The sequence below is a fragment of the Taudactylus pleione genome, unplaced genomic scaffold, assembly GCF_031769625.1.
Source record: "Taudactylus pleione unplaced genomic scaffold, aTauple2 ptg001990l, whole genome shotgun sequence".
NCBI classification, from domain to species: domain Eukaryota; kingdom Metazoa; phylum Chordata; class Amphibia; order Anura; family Myobatrachidae; genus Taudactylus; species Taudactylus pleione.
This window is the reverse complement of record NW_028286386.1, coordinates 9,528,167-9,542,501: the sequence shown is the minus strand read 5'-3', so window position 1 is coordinate 9,542,501 and position 14,335 is coordinate 9,528,167. Positions and strand designations below refer to the sequence as shown.

The 14,335-nt window shown below is 42.8% G+C and overlaps 1 protein-coding gene across 3 annotated transcripts in view; it reads right to left on the bottom strand.

Annotated features, from left to right (window-relative positions):
- The window catches only part of ANO4 (anoctamin 4), a 267,991-nt gene that overhangs the window by 83,083 nt on the left and 170,573 nt on the right, over positions 1 to 14,335 (bottom strand). For all 3 annotated transcript variants that reach the window (XM_088465536.1, XM_088465538.1, XM_088465537.1), the window contains 5 exons: positions 12,454 to 12,509; positions 11,077 to 11,198; positions 10,342 to 10,476; positions 7,183 to 7,279; positions 2,083 to 2,143 (listed from right to left, as the gene is read on the bottom strand). In XM_088465536.1, the coding sequence (XP_088321662.1) occupies positions 2,083 to 2,143; positions 7,183 to 7,279; positions 10,342 to 10,476; positions 11,077 to 11,198; positions 12,454 to 12,509 (471 nt within the window). The remainder of the gene's footprint in view (positions 1 to 2,082; positions 2,144 to 7,182; positions 7,280 to 10,341; positions 10,477 to 11,076; positions 11,199 to 12,453; positions 12,510 to 14,335) is intronic.

The following is a 14,335-nucleotide window of genomic DNA, read 5'->3' as shown; positions in this document are numbered from 1 at the left end:
CTCACAACCACAGGAGGGTGCAAGCAGAGATGCAAAAATAATTGAATTCCCCTCAATGTATGAAGCATAAGGGTGCTGAGGGTTCCAAACCAATATAAGAGAAAGTATGACAGATACCAGTTTTAGTTAAACAATTTTAGCTATTTTTGATACATATGTGTCCTCAGGGATACACACCCAGGGAATGCCGGCACTTAGAATACTGGCAGCGGAATTCCGATACCTGTCAGAATCCCCGCACCGGCATAAGTAGCAGGGTTGGGGTTAGGCACTAGGGGGAGGGTTAAGGTTAGGCACTAGGGAGGGGGAGGGTTAGGTTTAGGGTGCGGGGACTAGGTTACGTTTAGGCACTAGGGGGGAGGTTAGCTTCAGGCACCGGGTCCAAAGCATTATCAGCCCAAGCCAGTCAAGCCAAGCCAGGAATCTCAGGGGAGGTTGGGTCCCCCCAAAAAAGGGGTCCCCCCTCTCCCTTAACCCCAGGCTTGGTCTGAAGCCTGTGGCACTTCCCCGCACCCCTGGAGCGTTGGGTATGGGGGTAATAAAGTGGGGAACTATAATTAAACTATTGTATTTTACAGTGGAATTACAGGTGCCAGCATGCTGCCCTTTGGCACTTGTGGAACTACAAGTGCCAGCAGACGGGTGGCACCTGTACCCCCACTGTAAAATAAATAGTTAAATAAAGACAAAACACACATATCATGCCAAGCATAACTTTATTACACACACCTACCCCCAGTGGGGGAACAGGTGCCGCCTGTCTGCTGGCACTTGTAGTTCAACAAGTGCCAAAGGTCAGGCATGCTGGCACCTGTAGTCCCACTGTAAAATACAATAGTTTACTACTATTTCCCGACTTTATTACCCCCGTACCCATCGCTCCAGGGTGCGGGGAAGAGCCCTGGGCTTCAGACCAAGCCTGGGGTTAAGAGAGAGGGAGGACCCCTTTTTTGGGGGGCTCCCCACCTCCCCTGAGATCCCCGGCTTGACCTGATCGGCTTGGGCTGATAGTGCTTTGGACCCGGAGCTGTGGCATTACAGCCCGGCTGTTTTGGGTCTGGTGCTGGTTTTAAATATAGGGGGGACCCTACGCAATTTTTTTCCCCCTATATTTAAAATCAGGACTGGCCCTGCAGCCTGGTGTTGGTTTCTAAATAACGGGTGAACCCTACACATTTTGTTCCCTGTAATCTTAGAAACCAGGACAGGCTGGCAAGGCTGGGGCTGGTTAAGCTTTAGGGGGGGGGGATTCTATGTCATTTTTTTCTGATATTTACATATATTTTCTATATTTACAGGCAGAAACATACATGGATCACAGCGATCTGTGTATGTTTCTGCCAAACTCTCAGATCACAGGCAGGTGTATTTTTTTCACGAGTTTTTACAAGCGAGTTTTCCCATCTCATGAGAGTTTAGAAACTCTCTGCTTGGTAAATTCCAGAATCCTATCTTCACCAGTGAAAAGGTTCTCGAGTTTTGCCGATAGTGAATTGAACAGAGTTTGCTAACTCTCCAGTATTTTCCCGTAGCAAAGGAGATCTCTCTCCCGAGTTTGACATTAGTAAATTTGAGTGGGAAAAAATGGCCAAACTCTCCAGAGTTTGCAAACTCTCCCAAACTCTCAACTTAGTAAATTTACCCCTTAGGGGGAGATTTAATAAAGCTTGGAGAGATAAAATTGGAGATAAATAGCACCAACCAATCAGCTCTTAACTGTCAATTTACAGGCTGTGTTTGATAAATGACAGTTAGGAGCTGATTGGTTGGTGCTATTTATCTCCAATTTTATCTCTCTCCAAGCTTTATTAAATCTCCCCCTTAGTCACACACAGATTTACAAGTGTTTCATATCAAATTAATCAGCACAGTCTCCTGGTGCGTCCAAGTTGCATCACATTGCGACTAACATGCATTTATGGGCAAAAAGACGCCCCACGCTAACAGAGTTGCAGTAAGAATGTATGAGGACACATCTGTATATCCAGGTATATAATTTAAATAGGGTTCTTTGCAATATATAAATATATATACAGTACACACATTTGTGGGTTTTTACTGATTATTAATATCAAAACTTACCCCAAACTGCCATGAAAACAGCAAAGAATACAGTTGCTCCATTGTCAAAAAGATGGGTAACCTGTAACATAAATTTTACCACTGAAATGGATTTCATGTTATATTCATGTTGACTTAAGGCCTAAGTCTCTCATCACATGTATAACTAATCATAGTCACGGATCTTCGGTTATATCAAATTTCTTTACTATCTAGCACTATAAGACCATTAGGAACACATGATACCATACAGTATAACATCTAGGCAATGGCGTACCTATAATGGGTACAGTGTGGGCAGTACACATGGTCCCATGAGTAATGGGTGCAGCCCATCACCCCACCTGCTGCTAGCAGCACTAACTTTCAGGCAATGTCTTCGAAAAGATGGTGTCGGTCAGTGGCGGTTCCGACCTCTACTAGTCCGAGGGGCTGCCCGGGTTGCAGTTTAGGACAGCGCTGACCCAAACTCTAGAGTCCTTAGTATTGGCTCAAGGAAAAAATAAAGGGGAATTAAAGCCCCTAAAAGCTCATTACAGCCAGCGATCAGCACAGAGCAGGCTTACTGCTGGAAGCTCTTACTGTGCTGATCATACTCCAGACTGGCAGTCCCACATGGGGAGTAGTTTCCTCTAATGAGGTTGCCAGCCTGTGAGATTAGCAGGTAGGGCTTCCAACAGGAAGCCACTACACTGCAAACGCAGGACATATACAGGGCAGGTCTACACAGTGGGACTGTCCCCTGCTCCCTGCTGTGCATGCCTGCCCTGTTAAGGCTGATTTCCCTACCGCCGGTTAGTGGGGGATTCCGGAGACAGTGCCGTCCCCAGACCTCACCGGGGACTCGCAGTGGCTGCAGCCCCTAGGTAGAGTCCGCCACTGGTGTTGGTACAGGAAATAGCACAGACTTTACTATCTTCTGTGCATTCTCCATCTTTCCAAACTTGCCAGAAAGATAGGCATAAGTATGGGGGGCCAAGCTGCGTCCCTAAGTGCTAGTACCTCTCTCATTACCAGTTGTAACCTGGTAATGTATGGGAGCAAATGACAGTCGATCATATGGTTTTAAACGCTGAAAAAAGAACAAAAAAAAATGTTCAAATTGGTTAAATTTGTGTGTTTTACCCAATTTGTCTGAACAACCATTTTTGGCTATTTTCCAGTGTTTGTGAGCAATGTACAGTATGCCCCCATACATTACCATGTTTTCATTCCAACCAGCCAGATTGGACAGATATCTGACAGAAAAATGCATAGTGGATGCCCAGCTTTAGTGAGATGGAGTTATGCATTTTTATGCTTCATCTACAACTCTATACCAATTGCTTTGCGACCAAAAAAACATCCTAAGAACATAGGGCCTGATTCAGAACCACTCTCTAGATGCGATCGCTCGCACGATGTATATGCAAATTGCGTAGGCAGTGCAATCGCATAGCAATGCATTAGCACACCCAGTATTTCTTAGAGAGTGATCACATAGTGTATGCAGACACCCACCAGCCTGTTTTAAGACGCCCACTTGTGCACGTCATGTCCAGGAAGTGTATGCAACCATCGGTACATCGGGTAACATCGGGTGCTATCGCAGCGCTTGAGGTTGACCATACCCTGCCGCAAGCACTGCGAGCACTTCAGTGTAAGAACAAGCCAGGTTACATGTACTATGATGGTGCCTTATAATTATACACACCTCTAAAACGCCATTGAGATGCTCAGACACGCCTGCGTTTGCACCTCCACTCCCCCGTTTTTAATGGCCAGCCCGTTACCACCTACAAACGGCTTCTCCTGTCACTCACTCTGCTGGGCTGTCTATGCGCAGCGAGCGAACGCATTGTGAACTTTCGTTAAGGTATGCGCATTGCGATGCATACACATGCGCACAATACATACACACTACATACCATTGGCAGCAGCGAGAGTATGCATCTTAGTTAGCCGGTCTGAATCAGGCCCATAGTACACTAATTGTGAACCAAGATACAAAATTGAGGAAAAAGAACAAAATGAAGAAAAAAATTAGCGAAGTTGAGGAAAAAGCATGTGATCCGTGTAAGATGGCATAAGACCGATCCAATTGTAACAACCAGCACTATGCATCATTATGCTTCATCTGCGACCTTATACTAATTCCTTTGGGACAAACAAATTAATCTTAAGTACCTAGTATACTGTTTGCAAACTAAGGCCCTCATTCAGAGCCGTACGCTCTGAGCAGAGCGCACGCTCTGAATGAGGGCCGGGCTCCATTTTCATGGAGCGTCCTCCTGGACGCTCGTATAGCTGTGGGTCACCACCCACAGGCTATACGAGCGTGCATTGTGATGGTCGCGATGGTCGAGACCATCGTGACCATCGAATTTGCGAGCCGGAGCCTGCGGTTGAGGTTTTCAACCGCAAGCTCCGGAGTGATTTTGGCTCTATCAGAGCCAAAATCACTCCCACTGACATCACTAGTGATGTCAGTGGGCCGGCTTCTGACGGGAGGCGTTCCCGTGGGAACGCCCCCGTCAGGGAGGCACGCCCCGGCACGCCCACAAAAGGGGGCGTGCTGTCAATCAACATTGACAGCACGCCCCCTTTGATCGGACACAACGAGCGAAGGACTTTCCTTCGATTGTCGCGTCTGGCGCATGCGCACGACGGAGCTCCCTCCGTCGTGCGCATGCTCAGTCCATAACATCGACCCACTTGCGAGCGGACAGCCGCTCGCGAGTGGGTCTGAATCAGGCCCTAAGACACAAAATTGAGGAAAAAATAGCACAATGAAAGAAATAGTAGCAAAATTTAGGAAAACGTACATAGGTATGTGCCTGCCATCTCACGGCCAGACCCAGATAATCGCTCTCTAGTAACTGGAGAGGTCTGAAGCAGGTAAGGACGTATGTAACACTTTCTCATAGGTGGTGTAGCTGATTAGTGTGCAGAGAGAATGGTAATGGTGATTACGGGAATCTATAGAAGAGGCACTCAAGACTTGGCAAGACAGTGCGGACTAGATATGAGAACCGGACTGAAACCCATCTGGCACCGGATCGGGAAAGGACTGGAAAATAACTGAGGGCCTGATTCAGCAAGGAACGCAGTTGTATATACACAAGCAATCGGTCGATTGTTGCGTACTGCGCATGCATTGCAGTGCGCATGCGCAAACTAGCCACTGCGATTGGGACATTGATCGCAGAGGATACGCAGACCCATGGCAGAGTGATTAACAGGAAGTGCCATTTGTGGGTAGTGATGGGAAGGGGGGGGGATGGGCGAACACAGACATGCCAGTGCGTTTCAAAGGTATTGCAGGGGCGTGCATAAATTAGCCACTGCGATACCAGAGGCCATCTGAGGCTTCATAGCGTGCACTGAAGTAAGCAAATCCTGAGTAAGGTCAGGGCTTCACTAACTGTATGATGTTACCGATTGTTTCTCTTTGTTGGCCAAGTATACAGATGTGAGTATGGGGAAGTGGGCGTCCTTATGTCAGGCTGCGTTCACAATCCAAATACAAACATTTAAATGACACAGCTGATATTAGCAACTGTGTTCCATACGTATAAGCAGGATAGCAATCCATAGTGAATCAGGCCCTGAAACCAGATTAGAACCAGGTTGGAAATCAAGTGGAACCGGGTTGGGACCAGACTGGAACACAAGCTGGAACTGGATTGGGGCCGGACTGTAGCACAAACTGGAGCCGGATTGGGACCAGAGTATAGCACAAGCTGGAGTCGGACTGGGACCGGAGTATAGCGCAAGCTGGAGTCGGACTGGGACCGGAGTATAGCACAAACTGGAGCCAGACTGGAATCGCAGCAGGAACCACTGGTAACCGTAGACGACTAGTCAGGGAGCTGGAGCCAAGAACGTCTAATGGCGATGAAGCTCAGACACAGAGTGATATCAGAGAAAGATATTTAAACATTGGGTCACACAGTGATTGGTCAATGTGGTTAGCTGGTCTGGGAGCAGCACTCTGAGTGGTGGAGGAGAGTCAGGTGACTGAGTCCAACATGGCTGCGTCCATACTGAGTTTTGGAGAGAACTATGGTGTGCAGCCTGAGAACTTGCATACTATGGAAGTGAAGAGAGAACAGCAGGCACAGAGAGCAAATGCATCTTCAATCTCTGCAGTTCAAGACCAGCACTACTATTTGGACTGCAAACACTGTTCTAATCAGAAATTTGCAGACTTCCCAGACAGAAGAGAGCTCAAGTGAATAACCAGCCTGGAAGGAATAGCACAGTCTAATGCTCACACTGGAGGTGTTGCAGCCTGCATGATGAGCAGACTTCCCAGGCAGAACAGAATATCCTGATCCACAGGACTAGTGGCAGAGGTAAGTCACAAGAAGAACTAATAACAAATGAGAGAAATAGTCAGGATCATGACACTCAGCTTGCATAATGCGCATGTGCATCTAATAGTCCAGCTTCATAAATTGTAGAAGGAGAAAAACGGGTACTGTGGTAACCTGTGTTATTTAACTGACTGCAGAAGGTATCTCTGATAGTGGAAAAGTTTAATAAATAGACCCCTAAATTAAGTCAAATGGTAAGTAAGCAGGCCAAATGTAAAGACATTTATTTTCCTTTATGTTAGGCCAAAAACTTTTCTGAAGTGCAATGTTTTGTTATATGCTTTGCCCCAAGCTAATATACAGCACAGTGGTACAGTGGTTAGCATTACCACCGCATAATTGAGCTTGATGCCGATCAAGTCAGTGTGGAGTTTGAATGTTCTCCACACATAGTCCAAAAAACTACTGGTTTCTGATAAAATGGACACAAGTATGATAATGAATTCAGACTGTAAGCACCAACGAGACTGATGTTAGTTATTACATAATCTTGGTACAGTGCTGTCTAATATCATTGGATCTATAATAATACAACAATAATTATCGCTAACTCTAGGAAATCATTGCAAGCTCTTATGCATTAAAGTCTTGGGCATATAACAATGAATATAAGATGGATGACATGTCACATGTAACAAATAACATGGGGAAAAAATACTATCAGATGCACAAATGTGATCGGATCAAAACAACTGATAAGATTTCTACTTGCATCTCATAACTAAACTTCATGCACAAAGAACTGATACTACCTATGGAATACCTTGGCATAGACGCAGCTGTCTGATAACTTCATAAAGGGGCAATATTTATCACACAGTGGACACATAGTAACATTTGTGGCTTGGCAGATTTCTCTGCTGTAAAAAAAAAAAAGACAGCTATTAAAAAACATATTTGTACCTTACAGTTTCTAAGTACAGTATGTCCTTTTGAGACCAATTCAGAGCTGCAAGCAAACCAGCCGCAATTGCGCTCACGCTGCATGCACAGAACCAAAGGTGGATATTTGGGTTGTGTGCGGGATACTGACAGTCAGCATGCTGGCAGATTTCTGTAAGTATTATAACCCTTACCCTAACTCTAATCCTCCCGCAGTCTAACCCTAAACCTTCCCCTAGTGCCTAACCCTCCTCCTAACCCTAAGCCTCCTCCAACCCTAATATGTACCTCCGCAATCTGACAGTAGGAATGCCACTGTCGGTATTTGAATGTATGCAGATCATACTTGTCAACTCTCCCTCATTGTCAGGGATACTCCCTGAAATAGTAGCAATCTCCCTGTCTCCCTGAAGAGTCCAGCAATCTCCCCATTATGAAGCTGTTATATAAAAAAAACAGAGATGCATGCATTCAAATGGGATAATTAGTATAGTTTTCCTGCCTTCGTTATAAGGCACAATGATCCCTATGGCTACATGCATTTTCTAAAAAATATTAGTGTGTTTTCATTAACAAATAGATCTTAACAACTGCTTTGGGCTTGTTTACATTTGGATATAAGTCAAGTTTATGATGCGCTTCTCAGATGTAGCTGTACACGCCCACTGTAATGTGCGGTCATAGGTATTGCATTCATAATCTCCCTGATATGCTTTTTCAAAAGTAGGCAAGTATGATGCAGATAAGTATACATCTATGCGTCCACACAACCTCTCTTCATGTTTGTTCCATAATTCATCATCATTAGCAACATAATTAATTACCCCAGCCCTTTCCATAGTGCTAGAAATCTGCCATAACTATACGTATGCATAGCCCACACTTGCGCGTACACGCCCTCACACAACGTAGCCTGAGATATGGACCGTAGGACCGCATGCTGACTACGTAACATGCATAGTCCTAACATTCACAATCTATGTCTGTAAAACAGATTTACTGATGTGCAACACTGAATCAGCCCTGTATGAGGTCACACTACACTATTTAGCTATTGTGATTACTAACAGCATAAACTGAAATGAACTGAATCGTGCATAGCTTGTCATTCTTTTTCTCTACGTTCTGTGAAATAATGCAATATGTTAGGTACAAAGACTTGTGTGTGAAAGGATCCTGCCACCCTCTGCTTTATACATTGTAGAGAAAAAAAAGAGTATATTAACTTGTTGCTGTAGTGATAGTAAATGGCAGTATAACAAAGAATAGTGTAATACATGATGAACTGTATTCTTTATGCTATTTCAATATATATTTTGTTTCGGTAAATTGTTACCATAGATGCAGATAATAATAGCTTTAAAATCAACACTGACTAGAGACAATATTGAAACATTTAAACTCAATGACAATCAGCTGCTGGTACCAGAAGTATTGCAGAATCTTGATAACAAAGATGGGTTAATATAAGCAACTGTCAATCTTAAAGATCTACAGTGTCTGATGCTGCTTAAATTCTATGAGGAGAAACTGTAGAACCTTTGGAGGTTGGAGAAACAATATCTTGTAGTAAGATCCAAATACATTCAGCAACAAGAATCATATATAGTAATGTCCAATATTGTGTTAAGAAAGCCAGAAAATAACGTCTGTGTTTGTTGTTTGTAAGTGAAATAGCTATATTTTTTTTACAAAGAATGTTTTAATAACACTTATCCACTATATATAAAACACACAAATTCAAAACAGATATGGAAGAGTTCTGTGCCCTATAGCACACCATGTCTGCCAGAGATGACAGTCACACTGTGTGAATGACAGGATATACTGCAGGAATAGATGGAACCCGTTATCTATGAGCAATCTCATGTTTTTTTCTGGCCCGTGAGCCAGGTCATTGTCTTTATAAACATGTTGGTGGAGTTTGGGGTGTATAAGGGAGCTGTGCCCACTCATTACTCCACACTCTCCACATCCAGATTTTGTTTTTAATAGATTAAAGAACAGGCTGTAGAAGAAGCTGCTATTTTGAAGAGATGCAGGGTGAAATATTGAGGCAAAAAGGTATTGTGAGTGAAGCATTGAGCAAAGACTGCTCTATTGTGGGGACAAAGGCTATTATATTGAAAGGGGAGCTGTTATACTGAGAGACACATTCTGCTGAAGGTACAGGCTGATATACTGCAGGAGAAAACCAATGTATAGAGTAGGTGCAGGCTTATATATTGAGGGTCATTGGCTGTATGTGGGGACAAAGGTAACTTAACAAGGGGGTAAGTGCTGCTGTGTTGATGGATGCAGGCTGATATATTGAAGAAGTGCTCGCTGATCTAGTATATTGGGAGAAAAAGGCTGATATTAGACACATGCTGATATAGTGAGGGTACAAAGGTTGCCGTATTAAGGAGATACAGGTTTAGGATGATATGCTGAGTGAGAACTGTTGGCATGCTAAGGGGGTACCTTGGTATTACGGTAATGGTTATTAGGTTGAGTAACCATAAAAAGCAGTGCAATCCGTGATGAAGCTTTAAATATGAAATGCACAGGAGACAATTCTAGCAGCCATCAGCTGTTCAATATCTTCAGTGATGTAGCTAGTAACTGTAGCTACATGACAATAACTAGCATGTATACCAGCAGTATAAAACACATTGTCCTAGCATGATATTGTTACAGTTTTTGCATTACTGCTTTATTATTGTTCGTTATAACCAATTAATTTAAGCACTACAAAAGGCAGCTCAATAACTTACAGTATTCCTTTTACATTAAATGTCATAAGAATGAATAGAACTACTGATGCTGAGGAGATCAGGGCAACAACAGTGCTGAAATAATAAAGTTAATGTGCTACATGTACCTACAGAGGATATGTTGTGAAATGACAACAATGTAATGGAGTCCGGGAAAATAATGTATTAGATTTTGGGGACATCCTGTGGGAACATCTTTTTATCTGTAGTTTCACTTCCAGAAGTAAATTTCAATTTTGCAAATCCAGTTGTAGATGGTAACAGTGCAGAGGGAAAGCCATTACCTGACTTGGCAGTTATCCAATGTAAACATTCCATATAAGAATACAAATAGCCCAATGATTGCAGCTGGGAATAACATTCCTGTATACCAGCCCAGCCATGCGAAATACAAGCCAATCTTCTCTCCAAAATACCTCCTGCAAGGGAAGAGGAACAGGCAAAGCAATGTATTAATATAAGTATAATCAATTCCTATTTAGTATAGCTTAATGTACCATAGCTTTTATACAGTTTACTTTGATTTTGGCTGTACGTGTATATATTGATGTACGTTGATGTCAATGGCTGGGGAGGTTCACATGTATAAAAACACAGTTTTTATATCAAAACTCTGGAGCATGACAGGGAGTATGATGGGGACTGGGGAGGCAAGCCATTGCACTTAGATGCAGAAGGATGAGATGAGGATGAGATGAGATGAGATGAGATGAAGGTCAGAGCCGGTATATCCAAGGATGTATAAGGGAGAGGTATGAATTGAGGCTATAGGAAGCTAGTGTGGAAATCTGCAGAGTTATGCAGAAGATATGTAGTTTAGGAAATGTTTGAGCTTCCAAAAGTGATTGGACATTTAAATGAAGGCAGAGTGGCAGTTGGACACATGAGATAAAAGAAAAGATGAGGGGTCTGGGGAGGAGAGGTAGATTTGGATGTCATTTACATAGAGGTGATAGTGGTGGTGAAAGAGTTTGCTAGTTCACCAAGAGAAGTGGCAAAGAAAGTGATGCTCAACTTACCGTACAAGATCCAGAGGCTGATACTTGTACCATACTCTCCATGATGCCCAGCACTCAAAAAGAAGATGCCTGTGATTTTCTGCTCCGTGGGTCTTTATTGAGTTCTTACTTCTGTAACTTCCCTTAAATATAAAGTAGAGAAAAAGATCTAAGAAGCCAATTAAATTCTACATTCTTTATAGTACAATTATTAGAATAATACAAATATTAAATAGGCAAAGAAACAGAATGGTATATACTTGTCACAGAATGAGGTTACATCTACATTGCATTTGTACATAGGAGCCATAGGAGGGATCACTAAGGGCCTCATTTACAATGTGATGCCTGTTGTGCTACTAGTGTATACGGAAAGGTTGTATTTTCCATATAAAATGTAATGAAACTTAAACGTCCCCAAAGCTGGAGTTTACCTCTTTAAAAATCCATTGGGAGTCTTCTTTCCTGCAGTAGTCCAAATGGAAATGACAAATAAGTAATGCGAATAGACGGTCGTGACTTGTTACTGAATTACTATCAGCTGGATGGGTCACTACGCTAGCAGGCATTTAGATGAGGCTAAATAGAGCTACTTGTGCTATTGTTATCATTGCGTACTTTTATACCAGGCCTCCAGTAGTCGCACAGTATATATGTCCTAAGAGGCGTATCTAGAGACAGGTCCATGTCCACATATGTCGCATCTCTAGGTGGAGTGCTAAACTTAGATGAACCCACCCAGACTATGGTCAGCTTATGACTTATGTGCAAAAGCACAAATGCATTTTGACATGCATGGTATATACTAAGTTTAGTAACAGTCCCATATGTATATGTGTGCACCAAGTATAAAGACACTGTTCCATTTAGGAGGAAGTTGGTTCAGATGTAATCTCTGTACTGAAGCCCTGTACTGTCTTTATCTGCCACTAGCAGAATTATAAAGGTAGAGTATGCGTAACATAGAAGGGACCCTGTAGAGATATCAATATATAAAACCCTTAAAAAAAAAAGTCTTACATTATGTCAGTCAAATTGAGGTATATTTGGTGCTTGCTAATAAAAAAAACCATATAAATACATAAAAAAGGGAAATAGTTTCTATTTTGTTTGGGAATGCAGGGAGTGGGTGTAACTGGCTGTATGACGGTACCTAGTAACATGTCATTTTCTATACTTAAATATACGGTGTATAATGTCCCCTAATCAGAAATTAGTCCCCGACATGGATGAATTAATATTGAACAGAATGAAAACTGAAATAAATGTTGGCACACACTGTATACACCCAAATAGCCAAAGAGAATGACAAATTATGAAGAAAACTTCAGAGCCACAATAACAAAACACAAATACATTCCCTATGGGAGATTTTCATTTGTTTGACCTAAAAGTTACCTCATGTAAAGGGAATGCAGCCTCATAGGTGCAGTTAGAAAGCAAGCGGTTCAGTCCTGAGAAAAAGGAAATAATTAACTGTAAGTGAAATGTCATTGTTATCTGTAACCATTTATATTATCATGTCAGCATTCATCAATGAGATCACTGCGGGAGACCAGGAACTGATCAATGAGATCACTGCTGGAAACCAGGAACTGATCAATGAGATCACTGCAGGAGACCAGGGAACTGATCAATGAGATCACTGCAGGAGACCAGGGAACTGATCAATGAGATCACTGCAGGAGACCAGGGAACTGATCAATGAGATCACTGCAGGAGACAGGGAACTGATCAATGAGATCACTGCAGGAGACCAGGAACTGATCAATGAGATCACTGCAGGAGACCAGGAACTGATCAATGAGATCACTGCAGGAGACAGGGAACTGATCAATGAGATCACTGCAGGAGACAGGGAACTGATCAATGAGATCACTGCAGGAGACAGGGAACTGATCAATGAGATCACTGCAGGAGACCGGGAACTGATCAATGAGATCACTGCAGGAGACCAGGAACTGATCAATGAGATCACTGCAGGAGACAGGGAACTGATCAATGAGATCACTGCAGGAGACAGGGAACTGATCAATGAGATCACTGCAGGAGACCAGGAACTGATCAATGAGATCACTGCAGGAGACCAGGAACTGATCAATGAGATCACTGCAGGAGACAGGGAACTGATCAATGAGATCACTGCAGGAGACCAGGAACTGATCAATGAGATCACTGCAGGAGACCAGGAACTGATCAATGAGATCACTGCAGGAGATCAGGAACTGATCAATGAGATCACTGCAGGAGACAAGGAACTGATCAATGAGATCACTGCAGGAGACAATGAACTGATCAATGAGATCACTGCAGGAGACCAAGAACTGATGCAGTGGAAAGAGGTCAACCAAATATATTAACATTCTCTTCCCATTGCAGTTTCCATGAATATAAATAATTATATTTCTATCATATATGACAAATCATTTGTCCAACTCCTGTGTTATTTGCATCCATTAGATAACTACAGCTTAATAGAGAATAAAAGGTGAGCACAGAAAAGAAGTAGACAGCATTAGTGAGGGCATTCTCAGTACTAATCTGATTAGCGGGGGTCATTTCCCAAACAATATGCGGGAGCAGCACAAAAGCAATGATTTCCTGCCGTGTGCTTTTCATGGTTTTGTGTTGCTGCTCCAGCTGTCATGGCGTGCACATGCATTAATGCAGCAATATGGCGCTGCCTTACAGATGAGCGCGTTTGTGAGATTTTGATTTGGATATTTACACCCACAGAGGTGGCACTATTTAGACCTCAGACATTTTAATGGGACTTTTTGTTCCATCTAAGTTAAAAATATAGTAGCTATATATTAAAATTAGGGATGTGCAGGCTCGGATAGGTTCGAGTTTGCACGTGGAGTTCGGATTTTTCCCTCCAAAAAAACGGAACTCAGAACGAGGCAAAACGTCATCTTACATGGACGAACATCATCATTCCTGGTCTTTTGTCCAGGAATGATGATGTTCGTCCATGTAAGATGACGTTTTGCCTCGTTCTGAGTTCCGTTTTTTTGGAGGGAAAAATCCGAACTCCACGTGCAAACTCGAACCTATCCGAGCCTGCACATCCCTAATTAAAATGCACATATAGCCCAACAGAAATAAAAAACTTAAATATTAAACTACGACACTTAAAATGGGTGTGATAGAAAAGGTTGACAATAAAAAGGTTGACACTAATTTGGTAGACACCAAAAGGTCGACATGGAAAAAGATAGACAGTACAGAAGGTCAACAGGTACAAAAGGTCGACAGGTTCAAAGGGTCAACATAGAAA